At 43.8% G+C, this 12,345-nt stretch overlaps 1 protein-coding gene across 1 annotated transcript in view; it reads right to left on the bottom strand.

Moving 5' to 3' along the window:
• Positions 1-5,541: 5,541 nt before the first annotated feature.
• LMO2 (LIM domain only 2) overlaps positions 5,542-12,345 on the bottom strand; it is a 7,428-nt gene continuing 624 nt past the window's right edge. The window contains exons 2-4 of the mRNA XM_015630986.3: positions 12,142-12,319; positions 9,300-9,515; positions 5,542-6,484 (exon numbers count right to left, since the gene is read on the bottom strand). Of these exons, the coding sequence (XP_015486472.1) occupies positions 6,265-6,484; positions 9,300-9,515; positions 12,142-12,319 (614 nt within the window). The 3' untranslated portion in view covers positions 5,542-6,264. The remainder of the gene's footprint in view (positions 6,485-9,299; positions 9,516-12,141; positions 12,320-12,345) is intronic.

Here is a 12,345-nt window from a genome sequence, read left to right as displayed (position 1 = left end):
AAACCAGCAAAACCCCTCCCAAACCTCACATGGTGGTAAATTAGCCTTGACAGCTCCACAGTCAAATGAAGTCCAGGGAATCTCCAAGAATCAACCAATGGACTTCATCTGGTGCTTACAAAGCAGCTGGAGTCTGCTTCCAGCTTTCATCCTTCTGGACCATCTCCCACATGGATGCTTTTGCCTGCATCAGTTGCCTGAGATTACCAAACAGCCGTATCTGGTCCTCCCCACTCTGCATCAAGGTGGCTTCAAGCTTGTCTTTGGTTATTAGCAAATCTTTTTGTCTCAGATTCTTAGCTCCAAAATGGGTCTGAAATATTTATGTATGTTTGGAGAGCTTGGAATCCCACTTGGAGAGCAATGTTGATAGACTGTGTTGTTTTCCTCAGATCAAAGATTCCATGTTGACACAAACCAGCATAGCCAAGTTTTATTCTTTCACAGCCTTGCTTAGCTCCAAGTTGGTTTTCAATTCATATCATCCTCTCACATAACTCAAATAGAAGATACTACTGCAAATGGAAATGTTGCCTGGGAAAGTATAAATAATAAAGTTTATTTACTTTAGAGAGCATGGATGGCATAGAAAGGCATGATTCTTGCCTCAGAAGTATTTCTAATTTCACACAATTCCAGCAGTTTTACTGCATGTGAAAGTGCAGTTTCACTGCACTGTTTCACAGCGTCATGATGTGGTTCATGGCCTAGGGGGTGTGAAAGACACCACTTAAAGGGGCTGCAGGAATATTTCATGATTCCATGGAAAGTACCGAGACCCTGCTTGCTTTGTGTGGGAGCTCAGGAGATCTTCCTTTACTGAGAAACATAGAGAATAATGAGGCATCCCTGGAGAAAACTGCTATTGAGTCTTTCCTGACCTGAAAAAACCCCACATATGAATGACCCAGATAGCAGCTCACTTTTCAGCTGCACACACACTGTCCTTAGGTCATTAGCTGAGATTGTTAACGAGGTGGGCAGTTGGTCACGCTGCAGTGGTGGGGTTTTTTGGCTACCAACTCCTCAAGCCAGAACACATTCATCAGAGCACGCAAAAGCAAATGATTGAAGTGCTGAGCTGCATTTGGAGAGGTAGCACACAGACAGTGTGCTAAAAGCCTCCAGAAGCCCTTTGCAATTCCCTTAGTCATCCATTCCCACTGAAAGCTTCTCTTTGGGACTTTCCAGGAGGCCTGGTGTGACCTTTGGTTGTCCTTTTGGTCAGAGCTCTTATCTGTGTAGTGCAGACCCGGCCTCTTTCTGCTTGCACTCCTCCAAAGCGGTTTTTATGGGATAAACAAGCCGTATTTGCTGATGCACGCTTCCTTATCAGCTGGACAGCACGCTTCTCCTGCATGGTGGGTCACACTCGCTGCTGGGCCAGCTCCAGGAATTCCAGGGTGGCTGCATCACCGCTCGTTCAGCGCTTGCTCGCAGCCATGGGCTGCAAAAAATCACAGCCACCTTGTGATGGGGCCTTATCTTAGTGTCCACCAGGATTTTCCTGGTGTTGCAAAGCGCCTTTAGGTTGATATTGCAGGTCTTGGCTCGTTTTAATGAGATAGCAACATGGTAAGTGCTGGTTTGGGGAGCTGTCACAATGCCAGACTAGAGACTATGTGCCTTATTGAAGGAGAATTTCACTTTTATTTTGTTTCTTCAAAATATAATTAAATAAGTAAAGCATTTCTGTATCTCAAAACCAGCCCACAGCTGTTACAAAATACATGGGTAAAATTGTCTGAGACAAGATGCAAGACACATCTGAGGAAAGGAGAAAACCAAAACCCTATGAATTTTTACCAGCTAATCCACCCAAGAAGTTACAGCCCCAAAGAGGAAACAGCTCAGGAATCACACAAAGTGTAGCTGGTACAGAGCTACTGGACTACAGAAGGAGTTATTTCTCCTGGATCACAGCTTCCAGAAGTTATTTCTCTCTCAACACCTCAAAGCATCAGCTTTCCATCACCCTAATCACTTCCTGTTACAACATTTCTTGTTGCTTCTCCTCCAGTTCCAGAACCTCCACAGGAATCAACATTCTTGCAGTCCATTCCCCCTTGGCTACAGGCTTTGCTGCCTTATGCCAAGGTGTAAATGTAACCAGAATATGCCAGATATAGAGCAGAGGTCATCACAGAACACTTAGCAAAAGGTGCACTCAATTTTAAATTAAAAAAAGAAAAATCTCTTCACCGAAACATCATTAAAAAAATCGAAATTTGTCAGGCATGGCTTGCTATGGGGCAGGGCTTGTGGCTTAGAATGGGAGCAAGAAATACAATAACACATTAATTAATGCTTGCAAGGCACTTGAAAATGGCACATGGTGTACGCTCCTGCAAACCACGTTGATTAATTACCATCAGTGATCTGCTGCTTTGTTAGGAACCTTTCTGAGATGTGCTTTCTCATTAAAAGCAACCCTCAGCAGGAGGGAACAAGTTGCTTCAAACATGGTTCAACTTTCTGCCAGTTTAATCTTCATCTCACTGACAGACTTCTGAATCTTAATTTAATTATAATGTCTTAAATGTTTTGTGATAGCATATCTCAATCTCTCTGTTCTGTGTCTTTTTATGTTTTTTAAGTTGTTGTGGGACAGAGGAATAGATATTTTTTTCCAGTGTCCATTAAAATTCCCTTTGCCTGCAGTGCAGTATGTGCTCCATAAAAGAGATGAACCTGCTGCAAGTGAAATAAGCTGATGCTGCACTGTCTTTTTAGAGCAACAAAAATCTTTATAGATTATTTTCCCAAGTGCCATGAATCTCCTTCAAAGCCTTAAGTCACTGATACCAATTAATAAACTTAATAGTCTCATTTTCAATTCACATTCAGGCCCTACAGAGCGTGTGCTCCGGCAGATGCTTGAAAGCTTTGCCTTTCAGACATAAAATGTTACCTTGTGTGTGAGGGGGCTAGATTCAGGAGCAGAAAGACCTGTTAAAGTGCAGCACCTGAGGCCTCCTTGTTTTCTGAATTTACAGTCTCAGTCTGGCAGTCGTATAAATGAGTGATGCTCTCTGATGTTCTCTTCCAAGCAGGCAACGAAATTGGCAGGGAGTCTTGGGTTTTGTGCTGATGTGTCCAGAATTCAAATAATTTCATTCTCAGCTATAATGACAATTGGAGGCAGAGTATTACCTTGAGAAAAGAGAAGGGAGAGACGGCTTCTGGATCCTGTATTGAATTAACAACCGATTCCCATTTACTCTCTCCGCTGAAAACTCTATTATGCAGGGCTCTTATTGCCCTTATTCAAGGGCAGGGAATTAAAAAAGTGATGTCGATGGTAATGCTCTCTTCCTGCCATGACACTGAATAATGGGGACAAAGAAGGGGAATCTTGACGGATGATACGCCTTTTAAAATACTGCTGATAGTGAAAATACAGAAAGGACAACGCATTTGAGTATCAGTGATGAAGTTGTATTCAGATTTTTGTGCTTTTTGCTTAGGACTTTAAATCAGTTTTGCTTTCCTCTTTGCTGATGTTTTTGGAACATTTTATTTTCTTTTTGAAGGAGTCTTTACTGTAAGGAATAGAATCAAGATGAGGTGAAGTGTTGGTTATACTAATTCCAAGAGAAATCTGCTCTCTCGCATCCTGGGCCTGGAGAGCAAGTACTGGGAATCTGTCAGGGAAAAGTCCAGCAATAGAATGGTATAATTATTTGGGGAGAGCAATACTGCTGCTCAGGTGGAGGCTCTTTGGGCACTTTCCACTTCAGCTTAAGCTCTTTCTGAAATTACAAGGACTAAATAAAACTGGTGGTCTTATAAAAAATTATACCTGCTCTGGACCCTTCCTTTATATATACATACATTTAGGTCTAAAAAATGTATTTCCCTGTGTAAACTAGATCTTGCACAAAATAATGAGTGCTTTTGCATTAGGAACTTTTATGGAATAAGTGCATCTCCATTCTATGAATGGGTAAATGAGAAGCAAAATATGGAACTACCTTGCCAAAAGTCACTTTTTGAGGTGAGAACAAAACACAGGTCTTGGTCTACATAGTGCAAACCTACAAGGTCTCCCTGACCTATTAACACTCTTCCCTGATCCCAGCCCAGATGTAAATGAGGCCCCTTGCCCTAAATTTTCAGTCAAAGTTTTCTATGAGGTGAAATAATGAAAATCAGCCCTGTTACAGCTAACACTCTGTGTACATGTGACACGACACGGAGAACCATTGTGCATCTCCACCCTACCTCATGGCTACACCCACCAAGCTTTGTAAATGAACTCATTAATGACTTTAGGCTTTGTTTCTAGCTGGACAGAATATTCGCAAGGTGCCACTGTGAATGAAGAGATCTATAGCTTTATTTTCCTTGCCTTTCCTTGCCTCTGCTGGCAGGAATTCAGGCTAATAATTATAATTATAGCTAGCTGCCTGTGGCCTCCAGAGGTCAGCATATCACTGGAAAATAGCTAAATATCAGCGCCCTCAAACTATGCTTTCCAAGTTGTTCTCATTTAGTTTCCAATTTCACTGATAACAAGATTTAAAGGATTTGTCTCCAGCTCTACTTGTGACAGCAAAAGCAAGAAAGAGCTCTCAGAATATCCATTGTAAAATGCAAAACGTTGTCATTGATCAGTGGCTGGGACAGCCTCTGGCTGACAAGTTTATTGAGAATAGTCAAGTAGATATCCACAGGTTTAGGTGCTATTCCTGACGTGTCAGTATGATTCATGGAATATTATGAGTTGGAAGGGACCCACAAAGACCATCTAGTCCAGCTCTTAAGTGAATGGCCCATACAGGGATGGGATAAACCCACACTATTAACACCACTGCAGCAATGGTGAATGGACCTGCCAAGCACCCTCTGGGTGGGTGCCAGACTTGCTCAGTTGTGGGAAAAGCTTTAATTTTTTAGTGCCTTTCAACACAACATGCAGTTGTAGTCTCAGTCTCAGAAAGAATGATGTAGAACCAGAGATGAGAAATAAGAGTTTATCAGAGGCATGGAACAGGTTTCAGGCAAAAAGACACTTAGACTATTCACCTCAGGAAAAATAAGTTGGATACAATATGATATCATAGAATCATGGAATGGTTTGGGTTGGAAGGAACTTTAAAGATGACTGAAATTAATTATTTCTAAATACCTTTATTGGCTTTTGTGATATTATCCCTGATTGCATAATCCAGAGCAACACCAGGATGAGCTACCTTTCTCAAAGACCAAAATCTGACATGATCTCCAAGATCAGATAGACTCAATCTGTTGCAAAACACCCAGAACCAGCCTCAAAATATCCTCATAAACACCAAGTGCCTTGGTGTCACACAACACTAATTTCTCTGGCAGCACAATCTAATTTCTCAGCATGAAGAGCACAAGATTTACCAAGCTCTCCGTGTTCTCACATTTGTGCTTTGAAACACAACCTGAAGTGCATCCAGCTGTAGACAAAGAGTAGGAACTCTGCTACAAAAAAATAAAATTAATAATACAAACAAAAAAATCCATCACAACTCAAAAAAAAAAAAACCCAATAAAAAGAAGTAACAACACTCAAATATTTCATTATTTTTATTAAAGCTGCAGAGTCTTACTACACACAACAAATATTTTATTGATATAATCTAAGTTAATAAAATAGTTGAACAACTCTTTAGATTTATATTTGTATAGAAATGATCTGGGGAACATCTCACCTTGAGACAGCAGTGCCTGAAAACAACTATTCAGCAGGGTTCTTTAAAAGAACAGGTTGGGACTAGAGGATGCACTGTTCATTCTCAAAGGAAAAAGAAAAAAATCCATGCAAAAATAACTCCCACCCAAAGTGTAAGACCATATGGAATGAGCATGTGAGGGATGGCTCTTTCCTCCCTCGTCATGCCTACTGTGAGAGCTTTCCATCTAAATTCAGTAATGAAAACAAGACAGAAAGAAAACTGAATTGCACAATCCTAGTCTGCAGGTGACGTCATAACATCTCTTTACAGAAGTCCCTACTCTGTTCCAGCTGGGAGGATGGGTTATGCTGTGTCTGTCCCTGGCTGCCAGCTGATGTCAGTTACTGTCCGTACTGTGAACAGAAGTCAGTCTAGCTACTATTGCTTTGCTCTCCCTCCTTCACCTGGGTGTGGTTTATATTCTACGTAGCACTGCCTGCCAAGGGCCGACTGCATGGTGTTTCCCCCTGTTTCAAAGCCCACAGCCCAAAGGATGATCTCCTGGGTGCAGCTGGGCCCGGGAGGTGTCTGTCATAGAGCGCCAGGCACGTCTGTGCTAGATCATGCCATTGATCTTAGTCCACTCGTAGATGTCCTGCTCACACACGATGTCTGAGTTGATGAGGAGGTACCTGTCCCCCACACAGAAGTGCTTCTGGCAGGCTGCACACTTGAAGCACTCAAGGTGATAGACCTTGTCCTTCACCCTCATGGTCATCTCGTAGGCCCGGATCCGCTTCTCGCAGGAGGCGCACAGCCCATCCTGGCCAAAGAGCCTGCAACGACACAGAACAGAGGTGAGCACAGCTCCTTGGCTGGCCAGCTGGGGACAGCCGAATCAAAACGAGAGCAAACACCCTTGATCCATTAGGATCAGTGCTGATTTGGAGAGAGGACACATGGAAAGCTGCCCTGCAGAACTGGAAACTTTGCAACACCAAAAATTGAAACAGAAAATCCAAGGTCCTCACCTTGGATAAAATCACAGATTGTGTTGGGTTGGAAAGAAATTTAAAGTCCATCCTGTGCCACCCCCTGCCATGATCAGGGACACCTTTCACTATCCCAGGTTGCTCCAAGGCCCATTCAACCTGGCCTGGAACACTTCCAGGGGTGGGACAGCCACAGCTTCTCTGGGCAACCTGTGTCAGGGCCTCAGCACCCTCACAGGGAAGAATTTCTTCCCCAAATCCAATCTAAATCTAGTCAAATCTATCAATATAATTGGCTTCTCTGATCAATGACCTTATCCTGAATTGGAGGAGCAAAGGTTGACCAGAGCACTGCATAAAGTTCTGCAATATTAACACTTCCACTTCTGTGATCAACAGAAATTACCTTTTGTTAATTATTTTTGCCTTTCTTAAGATGCTGCTCTGTGATTTACAGAAAGGAGTTGGGATAAGCTGTGGTCTGAGGCTCTCCTGCCTTTTGTCTATGCCTCCACATTAGAAATTTTGTCAAACATTTCTGTATCCATGAAGGCTCTCCTGATCCATGAAGTCACTCCTGATGGGTTTCAGAAGGACACATTCTAGGACCTCTGAGATACCTATGAGAAAGATTTATCTGTGGACTGCTTTTTCATCCTCATGGAGAAACCCTCTGAGGTCCTTATGATATTGTCTATGAAAAGGAGCCTCTAATGAATGCCCTGCAGCATTTACTAAGTCAAATCAGTAATAAAGAGGCATGACTATATTGATATTTTATATATATTTGATATCTATTTATATATATTTGATATATTGATATTTTATTCTTAAAAGGGCCGAATGCTACACATCTCCTGCACGTGCTGTGCCTGATCTAAGTCATATTCTGAACCAGAAAAAGGATGTCTGGTAAATTAAGAGACCTTTAAGGAGAAAGAACATAATTCCTTTTTTCTACCAGGAGATGTCACTGTTTACTTCTGCCCAGTGAAAGTAACGCTAAGGTTACACAAAGGTTGCCAAATTTTTCATTAATGAGGGAAGATATTATCTGTTGCATTATTAAATAAATAAAAACGTTGGATTTCACTGCAAGAAAAGGCATTAATTGTATTGCCATACTTCCTGTTGCTTCCATTTTAAGATGAAAAGTATCTGGGAAGTGTAATTAACACTGGATCACTGCTGGATTTACAAGTGGTCCCATTAGCAGAACTCAGTCCTTAATTCCTGCTCAACAAAACTCCCATCAGCAAAACCCAGGGGCAGCATCATTAGGAAGTCCACTGAGATTTTGGTTTTGTTTTTATTGTCAGGTAAATTAGCCTTCAGTAAAAAAGCTGGAAAAACACCAAATATCATTATTCTGTTCCACAAACCTCCAGACATGTTAGGGATCCATTAGAAGAAATGGAACACAATCAGCACAGGAAAGATCAATACATTTTAATCAAGAATATAAAAATCCTTTGTTACCAATTTCTGTGAAATATCTTAGCCTCCAATTAATTCTTTACTTACGAATTTCAGCAAAACAGGTAGGCAGAGAGTTATTCATGAAAACACCTATAGCAAATGTATTTGTAGGATCTGATTCTGCAAATTGTGCAAATTCTTGCTTATTCAGCACCAGGCCAAAGAATGCCAAAAACCCAAATGATCTTTCACCTCTTACCTGCATTTAAACACCTTTAAGTTCCAAGGCAATACTGGAGAAACAGAAAACTCCTTAAAACCATTCAGGGGAATCAGTTCATTGCCAGCTCAGTGGGAGATTGCTGGAATTCAGCCCCTTTTCCCAACGTCTGCTTTCCAGAATGCCACACTAACCCTTTACCTGGAGCTATGGGGTTATGTCTGTGCAGAATGACAGATGCCAGCAGCTCCAAGTCCTAGGAGTTCTTTCTGTATTCTTCACATTATCAAATAATTCTGGTTCATCCACAATGTGTAGTACTGCTTTCACTAACATTAAAAATGCTTTTCTTCTTTCCCCCAAACTTTTAAAGATTTAACTATAAACAACTGCAAGTTGTTTATCTAACCAACACAGATAATCTGTTGTTTTATCTATAATTTACTGAAAAATCCCAGCAACACTAAAGGCATCTGCATATGAATCCCAAAAATACGAGAACAGGCCAAGGGAGCTGGGGCTGTGCACTCTGGAGAAGGCTCTGGGGAGACCTTAGAGCCCCTTCCAGTGCCTAAAGGGGTTCCAGGAGAGTTGGAGACAGACTTTGGACAAGGGATAGAGGAGTGGGACAAGGGGGAATGGCTTTAAAGTGACAGGGTGTGTTTAGTTGGGATATTGGGAAGGAATTCTTCACTGAGGTGAGGCCCTGGCACAGGTTGCCCAGAGAAGCTGCAAATCTCTGGCTCATCCCTGGAATGCCAGGTTGGAGGGGAATTGGAACAAGCTGTCCTAGTGGAAGGTGGCAGAGGGACTGAAATGAGAGGAGCTGCAATGTCCCTTTCCAGCCCAAACAATTTGGGGATTCCACAACAGGAGCCCATACTGCAAACCTGAGCTTGCAGACACTGTTACACCCATTGCCAGGCTTTGAGAGCCATTCCAAATGAATTCTTTATTCCCAGCTGGGCTCAGTGAATGATGGGAAGGAGGGAGGAAGGGTGTGAGGAGTGGGATGCATACCTGAGATAGTCCCTCCTGCAGAGCTTCCTGCCCAGTTTGTAGTAGAGGCGCCTGCCCACCTCGCCGAGCCGGCAGCCGCACAGGTCGCAGCTGAGGCAGTCCTCGTGCCAGTACTGGTCGATGGCCTTCAGGAAATAGCGGTCCCCGATGTTCTGCTGGCACCCCCCGCATGTCAGCAGCGATGGGGGGATCTGCAGCACCTCATCCACCGGCTCCCTGAGGGAATGAGACAGACATTGGATGAGGGAAACCCACTCCGAGAGTATCCATGTGAGAAGGAGGAACAGCAATGTCAATCACAAGCTTGGACAGGTCAGGACAAGGATGGCGTCCTCAATTTTGCTCATTTTCACTGGGACTAAGAAAGGCACCCAAGGGATTTTACACTTTCCGTTGGGAAATAGAAATTTGGAGACTAAGTTTGATGGTGTCACTTGTCAGAACAGCACAAAACTAATAAGCACAACAGATGATTCTGTTGCCCGACTGGTTTAAGTCTCACTGCTGGTTTCAATAAAGCCAGGATTTTACCTCATGTTGCTGCAGGACTTCTTTTTTCCCTTAGCCAAGGACATGAATCCCCTGGGATGGGTCTATGCCAACATACCTCAATTATCTGGGATTTACACATCCATGAATGAAAGGAGGCACAAATCTTTATTGTGATATTAGCACTGACTCTTTATGCACCTTCTTTCTTTTTCTAAAAAACTTGGAGATCTAGGATAATTCTGTTAAAAAAAGTGTTAATTTTCTTCAAAGCTACTTTCTAAAGGACTTCTGTGTCATTTGGGGTAATTTCACGTCTTTAAAAGAAAAAAAAAAAGAAAGAAAGAAAGAAAGAAAGAACAGCAAAAAAATTAAAATAACAGTGCCAGAACTCAGTTTTCCAATGTTTTGGGTTTCACCCAAATGCCAGAAAAGTTAATCAAAAAACCTACTGGATCCATCCCTTAAGCACTTGTTTCATTTCAAACCTGTGGCTAATAGAGTGGACCCCAAATTTTTTCATATTATTGGATTAGTGCTCCAGCACAGAGTCCCTGAGCAATTTGCTTCTGTCATTGGTCTGTCCTCCCCTGGGCTGGTGGGGGCAGAGGAGATCTACACTGATGAAGAAGCATTTCTCCCAGTTTCAGCACGCAACAGGAAAAAAAAATTGTATTACTCCTTATTTACTGGGTCAGCAGTTTTCTGGGCAAAAATTACTTTCTTCAGCAGGGAGGAACGACCTCTGGTCAAGAACTTCTGGGCTGAGAAAGTGATCCTGCAGTTTTTATTTAGGCAAGCTGAGCCCTGAGATATTATCTGGTTCTATTCTGCTCTGGTTTCTCCCTTCTAAGTTTAAACTGCTGTGCCCTGCAAGCTGTGTTGTAACACCCCTCTCCTGCTAGCTCTCCATCCTGTGAGTTTTCATTTAATTTCATTTCATAGGGAACTCATTATTAGGCCCTACATTTTGCAAATTTTTCCTTTTCGGCCACATACTCCCTCTCCTAACACATGGGCTCCATGCTGACAACTTCGGAGAGCTTTCCAATAGAAGGAAGCACACATCATTATCCTTTATTATGCATTATTTGAAACTTTGGAGTGTACTCCAAAATATTTCATCCTGAGGGGTGCTTGGGAATCCCAAGCCAGGTTTCTCTGAGAGCCCTAAGCTCCGGAACACGGATGTTTATGCAGAACAGCATTCCTGGTTTACACATTAGGCTTTTGATGTCCATGAATTTCTAAGCCAGCACTTAAGCCACCAGAACACAAGGCAGGTAAATAAATAAAGATTAAAAAAATCTTTGATTGAAAACTGGACATCATTAGGAGCTGGGACTAGTGTTTCTTAAAAAAACATCATAAAAGAAAATGTAACATGTAAAACATCATGGAATGAAGTGATTTAATCCCCAAAAGCAGTGGTTCTCATGTGCTTGCTCCAGGCTCCAAGAAATGGCAATTTTAGTATCTCACAGGAAACAAACCACAAATGACTCAATTTACTGAGTGCAATGTTTTAAGCGTTAAATGGAAACGGAGATTTTATAATTTATTTCTTTTTTTCTTCTCTCTTATCGCGATCCCAGACAAGCCTAAGTGAAGTTAATTAGCACGTTCAGGGTTGAAGTGACCTGGGTCTGTGCTGAGTTACCATCCCTAGGTGTGCAGCAGGGACGGGACGGCGTGAGCACAGCCCGGGAGAAAGCTTGGATCCGGACACGGCAGCTGGTCCCTTCCCTGAGTGGGAAATCCAGGGAGGGAAATTCTCATCTCCTACATCCCGTCCATCAAGTCTGTCTACATGCCCTTAGCAGAACACCCAGCCCCCACCGAAGCTTTCTACGAGCTCTTGGAAGTTGCATTATGAAAACGTGGAAGTTGGGCACCCGCAGATAACAGCCCTGACCTTTCACTGATGGGCTGCAGCGAGTTGGGCAGATCGGGGATGGGGCAGAAAGGGTCCCTCGGGATGGAAAACCTGAAAGCTTGGGAAGCGGGATGCTGTCTCTCTCGCCGAGCATCCCCACCACCCCACGCTGGGATGAGCGAGTAGGAGATGCCTTGCCCGGGGGGAATTGCACCTCCCTGCTCCCGGCTGCTCCTTCCCACAATTTGGGGGGCTCTCCCCAATCTCCCCCATACCGTCAGCCCCACGGGACTGGGGCAGTCCGGTGTCCAGTGAGGGGGAAGGGGGGTCGGAGCGGCGGGAGCTGTCGCCGAAGCCCTCCAGGGCAGCCGGGCACACAATGCCGGCGGCGGCTCCGTCGGGGAGGACGGGTGGCACCGGGAGGCGAGCGGGGACGATGGCGAGCGGGGGGACCGGGCAGAAAAAGCGCGCACTTACTCGGAAGGATCGAGGCTTTTCCTCTCGATGGCCGATGACATTGGCAGGGCCGGTTCCTTTGTGGCGTGCCGGTGGTGGGCTCTGCCCCCGCCGCCCCCGCAGAGGCTGTCTGCTCGCGGAGCCTTGTCGCCAGCCGCGCTGCCCCGCCGCCCCGCGATGACATTCACAGGATTTCCTCCTGCAGCACCGAGACAGAGAGAGAGA

Source organism: Parus major, chromosome 5, assembly GCF_001522545.3.
Source record: "Parus major isolate Abel chromosome 5, Parus_major1.1, whole genome shotgun sequence".
NCBI classification, from domain to species: domain Eukaryota; kingdom Metazoa; phylum Chordata; class Aves; order Passeriformes; family Paridae; genus Parus; species Parus major.
Note: the sequence above shows the minus strand (reverse complement) of the source record. Positions and strands in the feature narration are given on the sequence as shown.